The sequence below is a fragment of the Thermobia domestica genome, chromosome 11 (assembly GCF_964235325.1).
Source record: "Thermobia domestica chromosome 11, izTheDome1.hap1.1, whole genome shotgun sequence".
Lineage (NCBI taxonomy): Eukaryota > Metazoa > Arthropoda > Insecta > Zygentoma > Lepismatidae > Thermobia > Thermobia domestica.
In genome coordinates, this window is record NC_137464.1 from 229,793,718 (window position 1) to 229,815,359 (window position 21,642).

Sequence of the window (21,642 nt, forward strand, 5' to 3'; positions counted from 1 at the left end):
TTCATCCTCTTGTATTCCTTTTGGTTTCATTCTGAAACACGAATATAAAATTTTACCATATATTCCTCATCCATTACCTCATTATTATATTATTATTATTATTATGCATTATCACATTATTTTATGAAACATTACCTACTAACATTCATGTTTCATCTATGTAAACTCGATAAAACAAGAAGCCCATTTCAAACTAAACTGGTCAACTTTACAACAGAAGCGTAGGCAGAAAATTCTAGAAGGATGGATCCGAACCCTACTTCCACATACTCGTATGTTCTCTTGCATGCTTTAAAGTAATGCTCTTAATTTATAAAAATATCAATTTGAGGTATCCAGACCCGGACACCTCTTCTTTACGCCTCTGCATAATGCCAACAAATGAAATCACTATATGTTGCATTTGGCTTCTTCTTTCTAAACGAAAAGCCCATTGGGACACCTGTGGAACATGGTGATTAGACACGTCATAACCTGAATCATTTAGCTATAATGAGCCAGTTTTCTATTTATATTTATATTAGAGAACTTTCCTTTGAAGAAAACAATCAAACTTTCCCGCAAATACTAACCTGACAGACAGTTTTTCTTCTTTTATGTTCACCACCGCACCCTCAAGGTCACAAAAATCTGCATACACTAGCAACTGCCTGAACAATACCGTGTTACATCGAAAACCTGAGAAGAAAACTGAACGAAATTCTTACAACAAGAGAACGGGTAGTGTGCCTGAAGTGGAACAACGGGGTTTGGCTAAATGAATGATATAGCCTATGTAACGTAGTGAAACATAAAGTGGGTCACTGGTGGCACAAGGAGCGTTTGTGGGTAACGGTTTAATTCGTCATTGTATAGTTATCTACTTGTTTACATAATAGAAAAGTAAACGATTCTTCCGCAAATAATCTTGTTTTATTTCCTTACTATAGAATTCCGTTTATCAGTGTTTTATCTGCGTAAGTCAATATTAATATATGTTATGAGTGCTTCATTTATATAAATAGAATATTATATAATAATGCTTCATTTATATGTGTTTTAAAATATAGTTCATATATAATACAGGGTGTTCTTAAAGTCCTGCTGGATTTGAAAGCGTCATGAGTTCCAAACATATTAAGAGTCTTCATCCCGGCGAAATTAAAATACCGCTAATTTTACAGTAATTATCTGATATCTTCAAATAGATAAAAGATAATCGAAATGTGGAACAAGAGCGCCCTAGACAATATTATTTTACATGTGAAACCGTTATCACGGCTCACTTACCTGCTTTCGATTTCGAGCCATTTTGAAAATCGGCATTTATTTTCGCGTTTCTTAACAGCTGATAACGGAAAGCCACTAGGTGACTTGTGATAATGGTACCTCACGCAAAACAAGACACTGTTTTCAAATTCCCAGCGTTCCTCGTTTCCATTTACAAGTTCAGTTAGGAAAAAGGTAGAAGCAATGTTGAATTCAGGCATGTTCAAGGAAGCTAAGCCCCCCCTAGAATATATACGCGCGCCCGCCTAGAATATCTAAATTACACATGCATTGAAATATTTGCTTTTTTCTGTTTAATTTTTCCGGAAATAAAAATCTTAAAAGCAAAGATTTTTTTTTTTAAAGAAAATTAGTTTCTTCTTTTGCCCAACCTAATTGTTCTAATTAACAAACCGCGTTTTCGTATGAAGTCGAAGTTAAAATTAAAACTTGGAAATTAGATACTGACGCAAACAAACGCTTTTCATAGGGAAACATGGCAATATGTTGGTTGGTTATTGCAACCATGTTTTAGTTTTCAGCAAGCTGACTGCAGAAAAGACGAGTACCGGTACACGTTCCACCGCTGAACTAGACTGAAGAAGGGTTAAAATGCACCAAATGATTTTAGATTTTTTTAAAAAAAAAAGAAAAAAAAAGAAATATTGGTTTTGAGTCCCCGTTATTTGTGGTTTCGAAATAACTGTTACCAAGTACAATGTTACTATTTAGTAACAATTGCCATTCAGATGAATTTGTTGGAATTGATGACATCACTGCGTTTGGAAATACTATTACAAGAGAAATAATAGATTTAAATGAATGCATTTTTGTGGGTTCTAATATTTCAACATCTCTCATGATATCTTTAAAATTAGAGCTTTGAAGAATATGCCTGACATACTCTATATAAAAGTTCAAATCTTGTTTTGGAAATATTTATATGTTACGTCGGGAGATTTATTGACAGTACAAAAGCTTCTATCCTCGCACCAAGATACATTTATTCTAGGCAAGAACATACTAAAATTTCGATAGTTCACCCATTCGACTCCTGCACCCTGTAACTGCCCTGGGGCCGCGGTGGCTCAGTAGTAGAGCGTTCACCTCTGGTGCATGGGGTCCCGGGTTCAATCCTAGCCTCCGCCAAGTGAACTTTGTGGTGGGCAAACACCGTGTGCGTGGGTTTTCTAGGGGTTCTCCCGTTTCCTCACACTTTCTTCATTCCACCATTTCTTTCATTATTCATCATCACTGTCTGCTTTAGCCTAACCGGCATAACCGTGGGACGCAAAACTCAAAGATTTCATTTTCATTTTCTGTAACTGCCCTGACTTTATGGGACAATCATGGATGGTTCTCAACAAAACAGTAATTTTTGTACGTATAATCTATATTTCAAAAATTAAAAGCCGGGACACTACTAAATTACGAGAGTTTTTGAAATGCTTAAAATGAAAAAAAGTGTTCTAAACTAATTTACCTACTTTCTTCCATTAGATAGGGTTGTTCAAGTATTACATAATCACATTTTTAGGCATTTTAGGTAAAAGCATGTTTTATGTATTCGTTTTTTTTTTTTTTTTTTTTTTAACTTTTGAATTACCATACTCAGAAGCTGAAGAGATCAATTGTATACATAATCCTGTGAAAAAAGAAAAACTATAATATTACCTTCCTTTCTTCTTCGCTAAAATCCGGGACATTTAACCGTCTCGAGAAATATTTTCGGGACGCAGATCTGGATTCCGTGACGGTCCCGAATGTTTTTGGGACGAATGGCAACCTTATGTACACTCATGTCCAAAATTATTGTCTAATGTCTATAAATATATTGTTGTAGGAATGGAATATGATAACGAATTCGCCCGGTATTTCTTATAATGTTAGTATGTGTATAATCGGCAAAGACATGTATATGGCAAATTTCATGTCAAAAGAGCAGTAAATAAGAACAATAAAACGAAAATAAAACTTTCTTGTCCATTTAGCAAAATTTTGTTTTACTTATTCTAATTTATAATTCTTTTCCTATGAAATTTATTACAAATATACATTTCTCGATTATACACATGGTATCAGCATTAAAAGTACCCTGGGTAATAGTATACATGAGAACTCCCTAATCTGCGTTTCTTCTGTGTTCTATTACCACTTCTACATGAAATACCATAAATTTTCTACGTAGTGTAATAGTAAGAAGTATCCATGTGCATAAGACATGCGACATGCGTTAAATTCCCTTCCCCCCACACATAGTCATAGATAAAGTACAAGGGTACTACACATGCAGATATAAAGTACAGGTACGTTCTTTTTTATTTTCGTATCAGTCGATAAGTAAATAGATAAAAGTAGCTTTGTTACCCCCTTTGTAAGTTCGTACATACTCAATGAATAGTAATAATAATAATAATAATAATAATAATAATAATAGTAATAATAAAATTTACAGTTTGAAACTAAAGTTTTTCCAACCTTAGAACAAAGTAGATGTAAACAAAGCGAAATGTATTACTCCGCGGCTCACACGTGCTTCGGCAGCGAGAGACGTGAACAGCAAGATCTTCTGCTAACTTATTGTCGTCGCATAAATTCCAAAGTGTAAGGCTCTGTTGGTTCGTATATAATTAACGCACTGACACTGACTACTGTTATGTTGGAAATACATATTTTCTTAAATCGTTATATAAACGAGATTGCCTCTGTTCCTGTTGTTCTCTTTTGTGTTTTATAACACGGGAGGAAGGTGGATTATTGTAACACTTTTTCGTCATGGAACACTCTGCATTCTACAATTTCAAATTAGTGGGGTCGGCGCGTGAACGCATACGCATGCGCAGTAAATACTATATGTCCAAAGGCGGGTGAGGTTGAAATAAAGCTACATCTGTTGTTAAATATTATATATATTGCGTTTATTATCACAAAATACAGGATAAATTCGGATATTTTCATTTGAACTTATTATTTTACTTGGGATTATATTGCGGTTGGATATTAGTGCAGTGAGACCAACAACCAATCACCTGTCATCGATCCACTGGTAGTCAGGTGGGTTTGTTTACATCCACTTTTTTCTAAGGCTGGAAAGAGATTACGGTATATTTCCAAACTATGGGAATTTAATACTCTAACTTAAAGTAGTACATCTATAATTACTGCTTGCATTAGATTAATAAGATCAAAGGTAGAACCTATTCCTCGGACGCTAAATCCATATTAGGAAGTCATTACTCACTATACCTTACTGTTCTTGTTCTCTACCAACTCTTGAGAAGCTGAATCGATTGCAAAAAAAACTGCATCTCGATATCTCCCGTTTTTGCAATATGGAAATCAGTATTGAAACAGGAAGTCTTCAACCACTTCTGACTTTGGTAGATTGATGCGGATTGCGATGGTGTGCTCTTTTGACATCCTGAATCGATTGTAGAAAACAGCTTATCGCTATCTATTACCATTTTTGTTCTACGGCGATAAGTGTTGAAACCAAAAATTGTTAAATCGATTCAATAGAGGCTTAAGGGAGGAGATATAACTGCACTCTTGGGAAGCTGAATCGATTGCAAAAAACTACTTCTCGATATCTCCCTTTTTGCTATACGGAAATCAGTATTGAACCAGGAAGTCTTCAATCACTTCTGACTTTGGTAGATTGCTGCGGATTTTGATGGTGTGCTCTTTTCACATCCTGAATCGATTGCAGAAAACAGCTTATCGCTGTTTATTACATTTTTTGTTTTATGGCGATAAGTGTTGAAACCAAAAATTGTAAAATCGATTCAATAGAGGCTTAAGGGAGAACTCTACTCTTGGGAAGCTGAATCGATTGCAAAAAACTGTACCTCGATATCTCTGACCGTCTTTGCTCTATAAGAATCAATCAGTATTAAAAGGGGAAGGAATAGTAAATTTCAACCATTTACGGTTTCAGTAGAATGTTGCGGGTTCTGATGGGACTTTCTCTTGCAACCTGAATCGTTTGCAGAAAACTGCTTGTCGCCGCCTAATGACATTTTGTTCTATAGCGATACAAGTTGAGACCAGAAATAATTTATTTTAATCACTTCCGGTTTGAATAGAGGGTTAACGGAGGAGATGAAATCTATTCTTGGGAAACTGAATCAATCACAAACAAAAAAAAAAAAAAAAAAAAAGCTGCACGTCGATATCTCTTACTATTCTTCCTCTAAGGAAATTAGTACTGGAAACGGTAGTAAATTTCAAACACTTCTGGTTTTTGTAGACTGTTCAGGATGATAATGGTATGTTGCTTGGAGATGATAAATAGTCTGCGAATAACAGCTTCTTGCTATCTGTTACCATTTTCGTTTTATGGTGTTAAACCTTGAAACCGGAATTGGTTAATCTAAATCACTTCAGGTTTGAATAGAGGGTTAATGGGGAAGATGGAATCTATTCTTATGGAACGCTGGATCGATTGCAGAAAACCGTATCTCGATATCTCTAACCATTTTTACTATGTAGAAATCAATATTCAAACCATTATTAATGTTAAATTTGAACGATTTCCGGTTTCTGTCGAGTGTTCGGGATAGACATAGTATGTTGCTTGGAGACGAAGAATCGTTTACAAGAAACTGCATCTCGCTATCTGTTACCGTTTTCGTTGTATGGCGATAAACGTTGAAACAGAAAATGACTAATTTGATCCACTTCTAGGGTAGATAGAAAGTTTACGAAGATGGAATATATTCTGATTTGATTGCAGGAAACCACATCTCGATATCTCCTATCGTTTATGCTCTGATACCTGTCTACAAATGGACGGATGGAAAGGCCGTTCTATCAAGGGCGCCGATTTCTCTGTAAATTTAGGGGAGCCCATTCAAATGCAGAAGGTATATATATGAGGATTTTAAGACAAATTGCATTCAAATTATGCCAAATATTGTATTTTCATAAATACAATAGGGGCTCACATGAGCTTTTGGGGGGTGGGGAGGATTGGGGCCTTTGCGTTCTATACCACTTCCACTTACGCATAGCATAATCTAGAAGTTGCCTCTTTTAACAATTTCGACATGTACAGTAAGAAGCAACAGTAACAAATTTTAATAAATGAAAGACTTCAAAGAAACAAACAATATTTGCTTTGCCCTTATTTATATATAATATTTCCTTTATCAGGAAAAAATAAATCTTCTGCATATGTCTCCAAACATCGCAATCTCTCCTTGTATGCTTCCCTCCTTTTGCTTTTAAACATTCCCACATCCCTTCCCACCGGAAAAATACTTTGCGATAACATTTGAACTGATAAAAGTAGTTTGACTAGTCGATGAAAGAAGGAATCACATTCAAGAACCATATGGAAACTCAGAACGATTCACCGACTTATCGAAATCAGAAGATTCGATCCAAAGAGGAACAAATCTTTGTTTGGAGGAATCAAATTGGAAAATCAAGGAACTCGAAATAATCCAACATTGTGAAACCAAAGGATTAAATTCGAATGAACGAATCTTTGCTGAGAATGTGTCAAAAGGAATAAATTCCGCGAAAAGAACCAAACTACCTATCCTCAACTGTCCAGTTAATGTGCTTATTTATAAGAATTACATAGAATGGGATTACCGTTGGCATATAGCAAATCTGTAAATTAGCGTCATCACATGATTAGTACAAAACATTGCATAATGATTATAATGTAGATATAATTGTTTTACTTTGGAGTGTAAATATCAGAAGATATAATAGTTTTCTTTTCTTTTTTAAGAAGTTCATCAGAACATCAGTAGGTAACGTGGAAGTTCAGTACTGCCGCGGTGGCTCAGTGGCAGAGCGTTCACCTCTAATGCGTGAGGGTCTCTGGTTCGATCCCAGCTTGTGCCAAGTAAGCCTTGTGGTTTCTCGAAGTTTCTCCACTTCTTTCATTCCACCATTTAATTTATTTTTCATCACCACCGTCTCCTTTAACCTACACGAAATAACTGTGGGACGTAAAACTGAAAGACTTGGTTTCATTTCATTTTTTGGAAGTTCAGCAGATCCACTGAAAAATCTGTAGGGTTGGTAACACAGTCGATAAGTCCAAACACTATTTCAGCTGATTCCAAAATCCCGCAATATTTCTTAGAAAGATAGTGTCACTGAAAATGTATTTACACGAATGTTACAAATAATTATAACTCCCAAAATAAACAAAGAAAACAAATGGGTAATACGACACTAGCACTGAATATCTGTTCAGTAAAAACTTGTGCTCTCCATTTTTTCCATTACAACGTATATTTACTTATATTTTTTACAAGTGGGGTCGCGGTAGGTCCGTGGTGCCCTTCCCGCTGGTCTAGTTGCTAGCACGTGAGCCTTTGGTGTACGGGGTCCCGGGTTTGATTTCCGGTGGGAGAGCCTTTGTGATTTTAACTGTTCTCGATCTTTCTGTGTTCGTGTCCCTGTTGTTCTAGGTTATTAGAAAGAGCAAGTTAAACGAATAAAGAAAGAAAAATTAGTTATATGTAGTTCAAGTAAGTTACTGAGGCAGGTTCGGTGAGTCAATTAACTTTTAAATTAAAAAAGTGGTAGAGCGTTTACCTCTGGTGCATGTTTCCCGGGTTCGATCCCAGCCCCCGCCAAGTGAACTTTGTGGTGGACAAACACCGTGTGCGTGGGTTTCTTCGGGATTCTCCCGTTTTCTCCCACTTTTCTCATTCCACCATTTCATTTATTTCTCATCATCACCGCCTCCTTTAGTCTAACCGGCATAAGCGTGGGACATAAAACTCAAAAATTTCATATTATTTCATATATTTTTACAAAATAATTTTTCGCAACCTTTGGCTCATACCGATGGTAAAATTAGCCACTCTTGGATAAATTTCTAATTGAAGTTTTTATACTAATTTGAGGACGCGAAATCTAATGTTCCGTCCTTTGATTGCGGAACTACAGTAAAGCCGCGATTATTCGCGGAATTGGATGGCAAGGGCACCGTGGATAGATAAAATCGCGAATAACCCGAAAAAAAGACTAAAAATGAGGAGCAAACATGAAAAGAAAAAAAAAATAATCAACTATGTTTTATTGTACGTCGAAAGTGCACTATTGTTGGAAATATTGATTTTTACAACGCAATTTATTTTTATGTTTTAGAACATATAGTACTTATTTGCATGTGAAGTGTCAGTCCGCAGCGACTATTTATGAAAAACAATTCAATGCGACTGCAACAGGGTTAGAAAGCTTTTTTGCGGCACTCGCGGATTATCGTGGCTTTAGTGTATTTTCATCCATTTCGTTTATGGGGTCACGAGAAAAATGACCCCATAAAGCAGGTATTTAAATGAATATAAATATCTCAATTTTGAGATATATTTTCTCATAATCCCATTTACCGTTTATTTAAAACTAATTTCGTTGGATTTAGCATCCTCAAATTAGGGTAATAGCTGCAATTAATGAGTGCTTGTGAAAATTCGCTTCGTAAGAACACTGTCAGAATTAAAACCTGACGACAGTACAGCTATAGTCCATGAGCCAAACAACATCTTCGTACCATTCGGGGGGAGAGGGAGGGCAAAATCCCCCAGTACTTTTTGAACAGATACGTGGTTCAGTATGTCAACACTGCTTCGTGAACTTTCGTCCGGCACAGGTTTATGCCAAATATGACGTCATCAATATGGCCGCCTACTGATTTCACCATAACAATTTTAAACGATTATAATTGCACTATCGTTCAAGATAGAGACTTAATTCTTGCTTTATTGTCGAGAATACACTTCAGGTCTACATTTGAACACAAAGTATGTCCTAATAGTTGCCGCCATTTTGAAATATAGTGCCTTAAAGTTGAGAAATGTCATGGTCATACATTCAATCGCAATCTTATGACGAATGAGTATGAAACAGCTATACTTACACAAAACGCCTTGAAATAAATGAAGTTGTGCATTTCAAGACCTATCGAACGACACCTGAATCATAACTGTATCTTTACAAATACATTTTATATGCTGGTAGCTGTAAATTTCTAAGAATTCAAATATTTGAAATTTTACTTTGATTTTGATTTGGGTTGAGTTTAGCATCCCACGGCTATGTCACGGCGGATAAAGAAGACGTAGATCTACTGATTATAGTGGAATCCGAACCACATTTTTCTTTGAACAATACCTCCTCTCTGAATTGAGCCCAAGACCACGCGCACCGAGGGCAAAGATGTTAGGCACTACACCAAGCAGAAGTCCTCCGAAATTTTATGTTGCGAACATGTGGATCTGACTTTTATTATACAATGTGAATGAGATATGGTGATAGTGATTTCGACAGAAACTCACGGCCTTCAATATCAATTGATCATTTACTGCTGTTCTAGATTTGCATTACAAAATTTATACTGGCGTGAAGGATACATTAATTGAAAAATATATTATTCTTACAATATAAGTGCCTTGGGAACCCATGTACAATAAACATAACTTGGTTCATCCTCACTGGAAGGACACCAAGTGTTTGTCTATCTCACAGTACTAGTAGTCTTTTAACATGTCGCATGCAATACTGGAGAGTAAATATTATAATAGGGGAGTTAGACTGCATAAGTTGCTCTATGAAGCTTTGATGAGATTGACATGGAAAGGCTTTCTTAAATGGATGGAAATAAATAACCAAAACGCCATCAAAGATCTTAATAACTCTATCACACACAGATTGTATTACCTCATGACAATGTGTGTCACGAGAAGTTACAAGGCGTATTAGAGAATGTATCCAGTATTCGCATTCTGAATCCCTTCAAGGACTACCAGGAATTCCTTCGAAACGAAAATGATGATTTATCCTAATTTTGGATGAGCTATATTGACATTGTAGATTGCTCTTGGCCTAATTTGAGCTTCCAGAGATGGTAACTGGTTACTTCAGTTTGCTATGATTCAAAAGATGATTCCATGGTATTTTACATATATAGGCAAAATTACTCTAGATATCTACCGGTTTACTACCTTGAAATGACTAGGCTGCAAATTGACTACCCGCAATGTTTGATCATTTCACAAAGGGAGAATTCTCAGGACACCTTGGAGGAAGCAATCCTTTTGCATGAATTCCAGTTGACCAGGCAATAGAAGAACAGTTAACAAAGACACTCAAACCGTCGGTGGAGTTAAAGAATATAGTCTTCGTACAGGTGCAGTGATTATATATTACATAACGTACAGTATATTACATAACAACAGAGTACGGGTGCGCATATCTTAGGTATCTAAGAATGATGACTGATATAAAAAGAGGTGTTGCTGATCTCGAACCTTCTAAGACACAGTAGGTTGAAAAGAAGGTACAGTCACTTCTTTACACAATGGAGAATAGTTGGAGAAATCCTTTTGATGGTCCAGAAGACTTGTCATTATCCACCGGCATAGTTACTACTAACGAAATTGAAACGATCTCCTAAATGTCAAAGAGAAGAGGACAATTGCTTTTCTCAATTTTAAACAATACAGAATGAAACCCAATGAGGTATCCATCAAATTCCACGACCGCCTCCAGCAATAAAGGCTTAGGACTTTCAGTGATACGCAAACGTCCAAGAAATTGAGGATTTCGAATAAGAAAGTTGTTTTGAGAGCTGATAACAAGCTATTTGCCATATGATCTTAGTAGCTGGAAAGAGAAAACTGGACATGGGATTAGTTCTACAACATTCATTAGTATCACTTCCATGGGCTTTGTTTAATTGTGATGGAACCATGAAGAAAACAAACCAGGCCACTCTTCGCTGATATCTTGAGAAAACATACCGAAACCGTCAGCCTGTATAATTGGTGGGATGTGTCTTGTTCACAGGATTAACGGAGAGCGAAATACTTTTGAAGAGATATCAAAGAGTATATTTGCAGCAGCCTTGCTAAGTAGATCAGACAGCGACAGGATTGACGTTATATTCGATGCATACGAAGATAAATCCATAAAGAATGCAGAGAGGCTTAATCAAGGATCCACCTCTGGTTTGCTGTACATTTGGTGTCTAGGTGAATGGCCGCCCGTGGGCATTTTACCCTACATATAGAGTGCGTTCACAAAGTCTCAAAATTGGTCTCAGAATAACAAATGTATTACACATTTTTGTACAACAAACTAAAAGTATTCGAAATATGACCCTTGGGTATCAACACACCGTTGCCAGCGTGTTTTCATTTTTCATACGCCCCCTGAAAGTCTTCGCTCACACGGCTATGAAGGGACCTCGTCGAAGCCGCCTGGACCGCTGCAATCGTGTCAAATCGCTTCTCTTTAAAGTCTTTCTTCATTCGGGGGAACAAAAAATTCGCTGGGACTGAGGTCGGGGCTGTAGGGTGGATGCGGCTGTGTTGCCATGTTGAATCGAGCCAAAACTTGCGCGGTGGCGAGCGACGTGTGAGATGTCGCGTTATCGTGGTGAAGAACCCAATCAGCTTTGGTATCTGTTCGGACTCGATGGACTCGATCCTTTAAGCGACGAAACACCCCATCTTGAATCGGACCTGTCACACTTTGTCTGGCAGGGACAAACTCTGTGGGTCAGTCCTTTGGCAGAAAAGAAAACAATGGCCATGCTTTTCACGCGTGACTTGCTCATGCGAGCTTTCTTGGACTTTCGAGATAAACGGGTGTGCCTCTGCACTTTGTAGTTTCGTTTCTGGATCGTACTCGTAGGTCTCATCAACAGTAACCACTTTATCCAAAAAATGAGGATAGTCTTGCAAACATTCAAGAATTTCTTCGCAAACAGCTAGACGCCATGCCTTCTGTCAATCCGTCAGAATTTTTGAATACGTTTGGCATACATTTTTGAAACTTTCTGAACGCACCCTCATATTCTCATGCTAGAAAACACAGTTGTACTCTTTAAAGCTGTGTAATTGCACTGAAATTTCAGTAAATATAACATAGTTTATTATTTGCGTTAACATCAAAAAGTAGTTCCAGTTCATTCTGAACAAAATATTCTTGCTTTTTGTACGTTAAACTTACAGATAGGAATTGAAGTGAAGAACAAAGAACATGATTAACAACGTTTCTTTTATTATTATTATTATTATTATTATTATTATTATTATTATTATTGGTATAGAATACGTTCAAAGAATACATTTGGGTACGATGTTGCCTGCGATCGAGGGGAGTACGGGAGAGTAGTAGCTCCAGTTTTCTCCGTTTTCTGATACGTATTTCCATATACAGGCTGATTCCAAAATACCTATGAATACTACTAAATTATCCGGAAAATGTTTAAGTGCTTCAGACGAAAATCAGTGCAACCGTACAGACTCATCTGATACAGATGAAGATGACTATTGGGAAATCTGTTGGTGGACATTATTATAAACATATTGGATTTATGTCTATATGTGAGTGGATCAAGTGTATTCGTTGTCAAATGTGGCTCCATGAAGTATGTACACTGTTTCCAAATATGTGTCCTAAATGCTGCTCAATGTCTCAGAAAAGTAGAAATATGCAAAGTCAGTTCATTTCCTTCAATGAGTGCCATATTTTTTTTTAATAAAAAATATTTATCGTGTTTTCATTTGGAGTTAGAATAATACTCCCGTAAGACAGTTTCATATTATTAATACTGTGATGTGCAAAACTTATATTTTACTTATATCAAGACATATTTCACATTTACAATGAAGCTAAACAAGCTTTTCGATGTTAAATTTTCAAATATGTGTTTTTCGATTCTGTATTTTCAAAGCTCAGGAAGTATATCTGTAACTTAACACTTTATAAGATAGATTTTCCTAAATTGTGCCGTAATGTATCGTAATATAATTTCTTGTAGTGTGAAAACACCTGTGCTAACATGATTTTCATATGTTATGAACTTCCGCCTTATATAGTTTGGTGTTGGGTGGGTGGACATATTACCCCATGAATGTGGGCGTTTCACCTGGACGATGCGGTACTATGCCCATTTTGCTCTTACTTTACAAATACCAGTGTATCTCCTACAGCATCAAACATTACATAATGTAGTCTCCAGGTAGAAATACTGAAGGATGTACCTTCCATTTCGTATAATTTGTTTTCCTGTTTCCTATTTCCATTCATAGTTGCAAATAAATAAAATATGAAAAATAGGGCGTTTCACCCCCGCTTACTCTCTCTCTCGATATATATATATATATATATATATATATATATATATATATATATATATATATATATATATATATATATATATATATATATATATATATATGTGTGTAATAGCCATACATGTATATCTGGATTCATGTTCAACACAAAGTAGGCCTGTGTTGTATTCAGTTTTGCCCCAAAATTTTCAGCCCTCCCGTTGAAAATTTCTGGATACGCCCCTGAGAATTGTTGATATGATTTTCTTGTAGTGCTGCATATAAAAAGATCAGGGGCGGATCAAGGCAAAATTTTCACCTGGGCAAAGTGACTTTTTGGCGCTCCCCAATTGAGCCTATATTTTACATTTTATTACTATACTATTACTATATTATTTTTTTCGCATTGCCGTTTGTAACCCTATCCTATATTGTTGCAGAGTGGTATATTCGATTTCACAAACACTGTCGAAATGAATGATTTGGCAAGAACTGTACATAGCGAAACAATAACATCTATAGATACTTGACAACTAGTCTTCCGTTCCAAGCGCTGCTATTGGCTGAAGGAATTCCACTCCATTTCTCTTGCTTAACAACAGCTGAACCCTTATTGGCTCAACTCGTGGGTGTGATCGTATTTTTGCCACGGATCAAGACATTTTGGCAGCACTATAGACACTACTTTCAACAAAGGCGACAATTTTTCGCGGCGATGTCGTTTCTAAGAAATGAAAAGTGGTGCCCCCTACACTATCACTTCAAAAGAGTAATATATATATATATATATATATATATATATATATATATATATATATATATATATATATATATATATATATATATATATATATATATATGTATATATATAACATTCATTGCCTGGGAAGTGTTTACAAAGAATATGGCCCGCTATAAACAATACCAACTCCCTTTCCACCCTTTCTTCTACATGCTATGTCTCCGTTTGTCTATTCAGCCCCCCCCCCCCCAGTACTATGAAACTCTCTTCTTCCATGATGGAATGGAAAAAGATAATGTAATTGACTCTACTTTACAAGAATATAAACCAAAAAAGTCAGTAGAAAACATGTTATAAAGTTTACGTTTTGAGGCTCGTTACTGTGGTGTCTTGGGCAGTTGCCCGCGTTGCCCGGCCCTTGGTCCGCCCCTGAAAAAGATAGTTTTACAAGCATATTTTTGAACAGTTCCTGTGAGTTGCTTCAAATGACATTTTGAGTGTTTGAATAGACAAAAATGCCACGACATTGTGTGAATTATAATTTGTAATTAGTGTTCATTATTTTTTACCAATATTGCAAATACTATCTGCATACTTTTTATCTTCATAAAATAATTCATACCACAGTTAATAATTACCGTTTTTTCTCAAATGACGTGCTCCTTCGTGGCTAAGCGTGAGAGACCCGGGTTCGATTCCCGACAGTAGCTCATGTGGTTCGAATTCCACATTAATCACTAGGTCCCGTCTCATATAGCTTCGCGGCTGAAAAGCACGTTAAACTCAAAATCAACTCTCAACTCTATGTGCAACTCTATACTGATCATTATTTGGCCGGGAATGGAATCAGTGACTCCATGCACCGGAGGATAATCGCTCTACTAATGAGCCACCGTGGCAATTAGAGACGTTGACATTTATAGTCTGTCTGAAAATTGATTTTAATTAATACTTAAATGTTTCATGATTTTTCAATTATAAAATTTCATGACACATCCCATGAAACTATTGTATTCGGTTACAAGGACAACTTTACTCGTAGTTCAACTTACATATTTCTAATCTGCAAAACCAGATCGAAACCATTTAATTCTTCTTTAGAGGGCCGCGGTGGACCAGTGGCGCCCTCCTCGTTGGTCTAGTGACGCCTTAGTGTACGGGGTTCCGGGTTCAATTCCCGCTGGGAGAGCCCTTGGAATTTTAACTGTCCTTGATGTTTCTGTGTTTGTGTCCCTATTGTTCTAGGTTATTGGTAAAGCAAGTGAAACAAGTAAAAAACGAGTAAAGTTAAGTAGAAACTAGTAATAAGTAGCTAAGCAAGTTAATGAGGCACTTTCGATGAATCAGTTAACTTAAAAAAAAAAAAAAATGGTAGAGCGTTTACCTCTGGTACGTTGAGTCCCTGATTTGATTCCCATTCAAGCCAACTGGTAGACAAACACTGTGTGCGTGAGTTTTCTTGGGTTCTCTTTTTTCCTCCCTCTTTCTTCATTCCACCGTCTCCTTTAGCCTAGCCGGCATAAACGTGGGACGTAAAACTTAAGATTTCATTTTCTCTTCTTTCTCCTAGTCCATCGTGCTGCGTTATGCGTCCCTTACCAAAGACAAATGTCAAAATGCTTTAACATGGACCGCATCGTTTCTAATCCCTTTTGTATTCAAAATTATCTGGTTAATTAGAACACTGTTTATTTCTATTGACGATTTGAATGGTATCTATTCCAGAAAATTCAGTTCCAACATCAGCTTTTAATTTTCGTTTTGATAAAGATCATTGCTACCTTGTTAATTTTCCTCAAAACTGTGATTTTCCTATCTCTTCCCTCGGAAAGATTATTGGGCACATACTTCTAAAAAATAGTTTATCTCTTACTAACGCAGAGCCCATCATGCATCTGATAAAGACCTGTTGTTAAATGGCAGTTACTAAATTACTTTTTAGGCATCTCTTTTTATCATTGACGTTGTCTCACTAATTACGTTTTAGCCTGCAGTGATCATCAAGAGACATTCACTAATACCTCAATGAAAGATCAACTTTCAAATACTGACAAAAAATAAAAAATGACATTATACACGTAAATAATGACTGTGTCTGTAAATAATGACGCAACTAGGCTAGTTGTCGCCCGGGGCAAGAACTTGCCTTAGCGACCCCCCCCCCCCAATACGAGTCAAGCCTAAACGCTCCTCGACTACACCTCATATTGGCATCACACAGTAATTCTCCTATTCCATTTTTCTTGAAGTGCTAGCTAAAGCTTGATTTCAAAATTGCAGTACATAATTTAATTTTTAGTACAAGCTAAAACACCCAACTAATTAGTAGAGCAACCCAAAAGCATAAAAAGCATAATAGCAATTTACACATATGGTTGGTACCTTAAACATGGTTCTGGTTGTCTAGGGGTCCAGAAGAAACTAATTTTAAAAGTATAATAAAGCATAATTTTAGAAAATAAAGCATAATTTTAGAAAATAAAGCATAATTTAAAAAATATATAGCACAATTCTTAAAAAATTCTGTTTAACTGCAAGTTTAACATGCTGTATTAATATTTTTTAAAACCAATATTTACAATACAAAATCATTGAGACCATAACAATGCAACAATGGAAAGCTTATTTTACAGTGCATTAGAAAGTTCATTAAATATGAAAGAAACTGGTTGCATAAAATATTAATAAATAGATCAAGATATTTAGAATATTTAATATATAGTAAATATTATACATTATACACGATTAATGTAAAACAAGGATTGAAATTACAAATAAAGCATAATTTAAAAAAAATAAAGCATAATTAAACAAAAAATAAAGCATAATGTGAGTGCCTCTACTAGTTAGTATTTCATTGCCAAATAATCTGAGAGTAGCATGCTTGACATATTCTTATAGTATTTTCATAGTAACTGCAAATCAATATGTTTTTTGAATTATTTCGTGATTTGCATATGCGTAGAATGAATCCACAGTTTGTTGCTACAGAACATAATATTTAATTATGACAGTCAAGCTGTTGCTTCAATTATTATACTCGGACATTTTACATATCTTTTAATCGATGTAAGTTAAGTGAAAACACAAAAATGTGGAACTAAAATTTAACTTTATGGGCTCTTTTGGCTGCAAAGGTTTCTACAATGTCATCAAAAGATAGTTTTGAAGTTAACTTACGCTCTATGGATATGATCCTAAGGTTGGTGAGTCGTTGTCCTGTCTGAGGTATTTTTTAAAATGATTTTTAGGTTTCGTAAAAACTCCTTTCCTTGCCTTATAGTGAAAATGAATATTTCCCCAGTTTTACGACCCCAATCCGGCGTCCGGGACACCCGTTTACCCTCCCCCCACCGCCCCTTAGTTATGTCACTGTCTGTAAAGGGACATATACAGATTTTGTGAGGAATGAGGAGATTCATGCTCATATGTGAATGATACGCTGTGTAGACAGCACAAGTTCAGCTACTTATTGTATGGAAGTTTTGTGCAGCGTTATTTTACTATCATCTACAGTATTCAGGTATGCCACTTTTTATCACTCAAAGTTATTTCACTAATCATATTTTCACTGGCAATGATTATCAAGAAATCTTGGGATGATCTGCAACCAATTTGCATTTACATTTACAAAGTCACTAATTTTAGATGTTTTCCCTTCTAATTCGTGGTTCCAATACACTTGTAAACAACGAAATTATCTCGCAATCTTGCCCTTTGCACAGTACGGCCTATAAATCAGATGCAAAGTAAACATAACGTTAGTGTTTACCCGCCTTATGCAGAGTTGTTTTGACGTATGATTAACGTCATACTAAAGGCCTGACTTCTGCAGGAAACATATAATAGTCGAACTCTTTAGTATGACACTAATCACGCTTCAGAAGGACTCTGCATAATGCCCTACAAATCCAACCAGAGATTAGCCTTTTCAATTTACTTCAATTGACCTTCGCGTAAATCAATCAATACGGTATATGTAGAAGAACATATGGTTACAGATAACCGACGCCGAATTTAGAAAGCAAGATAATGATTGTACATTCTTTTTTCCCTTTCTCTCTTTATATAGAGTGTTTCAAAACAACACCAACAACGTTTGGGAGGCGATTCCTGATACCAAGATAAGACAAAAAGTATAGACCAACCTGAGTGCACAAATGCTTCCTTTCGGAGTTATAGGCTGCCGAAAACATGAAAAAATGAACTTTAAAAGGCCCATAGCTCCAAAACTATGGAACCTAAAACGAAATATATTATAAAAACACTTCGCTTTAGCCCTGATTCGTTTATGCACCTTTAAATCACTACGTTATTATAATAAATATATCAACTACTAATTACTAACCATAAACATGAATTGTGTTCAGATATCGTCGATTTATTCTTCTGTTTTATACGTACATGAAATATCAACAGCAACCATAGCTTTTGTACATATCTTCCAATTTCGTGTGTATAACTCAGTAATGATCTTTCCCATAACAACTAATAATCTTGTCAATAACAAACTGATAGTTTTTGTCATAGTCTTTTTCCATGACAACCTGTCCTGTCAATAACAGCGTTCTTTCTTTTAATTACATCTAAGCTATATGCTTAATTATTGCGCCTCTGATCAGTGTTGGTAAAATGGGTACAGATTAATTATAATAGGAATGTATCGCTGTATGAATGTCGCCCAGAACGGGAATTCCGTAACAGTATTATAGTGAAGGAAAGAACCCTGTATATTTTCAAAACATTCACCTTTTGAATAGCCCTCGTACTAATTATTACTAAATCAACTCTCCTATTAATTATTATTATTACATCAATATAAGTAGTTTTCTCTTCTCTTCTTTCTCCATATATATATCAATTCATTTATAACAACATTTTTCTTTTATTACTAATCACATATCATAAAGCGTCGATTCATTAAAAAAAATATTATTTGTGGGTCTATTCAAAATTATAAGTAACTGATGACTTACACAGAGTTACTAGTTAATTGTTCCTCTTTTACATTGAACGATAACATTCATATACAAACAACATTATTTACAATTAAGATTGCCATCATATCACACGTCAACAACAAGATCAGAAGGTAATAATTACATTTAAAAGCTTCAATTTAAGTTCACTGTCATGGATTTCAAGTTAACACAATCAAATCTCTTTTGAACATGTAAAGTAAAATAAAGGTAAACATAACATTCAAAGTTAATACAAAGATAAGATAAATTAATCACATCATAACATGTTGCTCAAATATAAAGTCCAAATGAAGTATTCATAACACAACTCATAACATCTGAGAGAATAAATTAAGAATTGTTATCCAAGTTTAATTTAGTTAACAGATCAGGGTTGACTAAAGTTTCAACTGATTTCAGCCATTTCCAACTTTAATCTGATACTTATTTTCCTGTTCTTGCTCTACCTTTTCATTACGTTGCTGAAACTTCTGATGAAGTCCAACTCTAGGTGAATCTACAATAACAAATATCTTCTTTCCACCTACTTTCTCCACTACGGTGGACAAAATATCTTCAGTCCGTCCGACAAAATATTCGCTGTTTGTGATGACATTCTTTACAGCATTGGCTCTTGTATCTTCAACTGTCTGGCTCGACATTTCTATGCCAAGAATTTGAGTACATTTCTTAGCAAGAGTAAATCCAATTCCTCCAGTGGCACAACACACATCTATCAAGGAAGTTTCTTCGTCAACTTCAACCGTTTCCGCGATGGAAGTATAAAGCTGCTCGGCTCTCGAAGTATTCACTTGAAAATAAGAATCTGGAGATACTCGGAAACTCATGTCGCAGATAGTTTCTTTCACATATTCTTTTCCGAACAACAGCTGCAGTGATGGAGGTTTCTCACCTTCTTCCTTTTCAGTGAATGTCTGGAAATAGAGCCATGTTACATTCAAGCTGTTTCCTTCTCTGTTTTGGAAATAATCTTTCAAATCACCCTCAATCTTCCTTATAGGCAAATGCCTCTGAAAGTCTGCAAGTCCTTCATTCTTCTCTTTTCTTTCTTTTGCCCAACCTGCTAAATCCAGATTCCTTCTCAGCAGCAAATCCGTCAGTTGTTCTTCATAAGTAACACCCCACAAAGGCATTGTAGCCTGTTTTATTCTATCTTCTACAGATAACTCAACTTTCACCTTTTTAGAATCCTTATCATCAGACTTTTCCAATTTTCGCTTAGGTTGATCAGTTTCGGCCACTTCGGCTGACAGAACTCGCTTCTTCCAACTGTATCCATTCAAGGTGTTTAATGCCTTCTGTTGGTCTTCTTCAGTTTTGAAGATCAAATAAATCCAAGAACTCACTCTTTTCGGTGACCTAATAGTATGGCTTCCCAACTTCAAATCGTCTGTCAACAATTTCTTCAATTCCCCTAACCTGTATAATCTCGGCAGACCTTTCACTTCAATTTTGAATACGCCTGTAGTAGTAGTGGTAGTGGTCTCCTTGGCCGGAGATGACGGTTCTTCTTTAATTGTAGCATCTTCCGCATCCCAATTCACCACAGGTTCAGTTGTTTCGTTTACATCCTGTTCTTCAATATTTTCATTTCGTCCATCGACCTTCTTCTGACCTTCTTCCGGTTCTACTTTCATATTCACACCAGTACCATATACTTTTTCAATCAATACTTGCAAGTCCTCTTTCAAATTACGCTGTAGCCGATCGAAATTTTCTTGTACACCTTGTACTTTATCTGCAAGAGATTTATGTTGCACTAGTATCTGTTCTAGCTTTTCATCGTTCAGTTTTTGTTGTTGATCAAATTTCTGTTCTAACTTTTCATCTAGCTTTTCATCTAGCTTTTCATCGTACAATTTTTGTTGTTGATCAAATTTCTGTTCTAGCTTTTCATCTAGTAGTTGACTAAACATATCAATAAGATTAGAATAGGAATGTTCAGACACAGTTACGGCATTTCCAGATATGGTTTCATTTGAAATACTGGGTACTTCTTCAATCTCGGAATCCTGCATATTGCTAATTCTTTGGATTCTCTTCCCACTTCTCAAAGTAGTGAAACTCATAAAATACGTATACACATAAACTCAGTTCTTACTATTCTTCGGAACTAAATAGTATAGTATAGTCCCGTGTCTTCGGCACCAGATAAAACGAAATATATTATAAAAACACTTCGCTTTAGCCCTGATTCGTTTATGCACCTTTAAATCACTACGTTATTATAATAAATATATCAACTACTAATTACTAACCATAAACATGAATTGTGTTCAGATATCGTCGATTTATTCTTCTGTTTTATACGTACATGAAATATCAACAGCAACCATAGCTTTTGTACATATCTTCCAATTTCGTGTGTATAACTCAGTAATGATCTTTCCCATAACAACTAATAATCTTGTCAATAACAAACTGATAGTTTTTGTCATAGTCTTTTTCCATGACAACCTGTCCTGTCAATAACAGCGTTCTTTCTTTTAATTACATCTAAGCTATATGCTTAATTATTGCGCCTCTGATCAGTGTTGGTAAAATGGGTACAGATTAATTATAATAGGAATGTATCGCT

At 35.7% G+C, this 21,642-nt stretch overlaps 2 protein-coding genes across 2 annotated transcripts in view; one reads left to right on the forward strand and one right to left on the reverse strand.

The window, feature by feature from the left end:
* The window catches only part of LOC145664797 (globin-like), a 303,771-nt gene that overhangs the window by 171,410 nt on the left and 110,719 nt on the right, over positions 1–21,642 (forward strand). The gene's annotated exons all lie outside the window — the stretch shown is intronic.
* LOC145665484 (uncharacterized) lies at positions 19,460–20,701 on the reverse strand. Its single transcript, XM_081732793.1, has one exon. It carries the CDS (start codon positions 20,699–20,701, stop codon positions 19,460–19,462), a length of 1,242 nt encoding a protein of 413 aa, XP_081588919.1.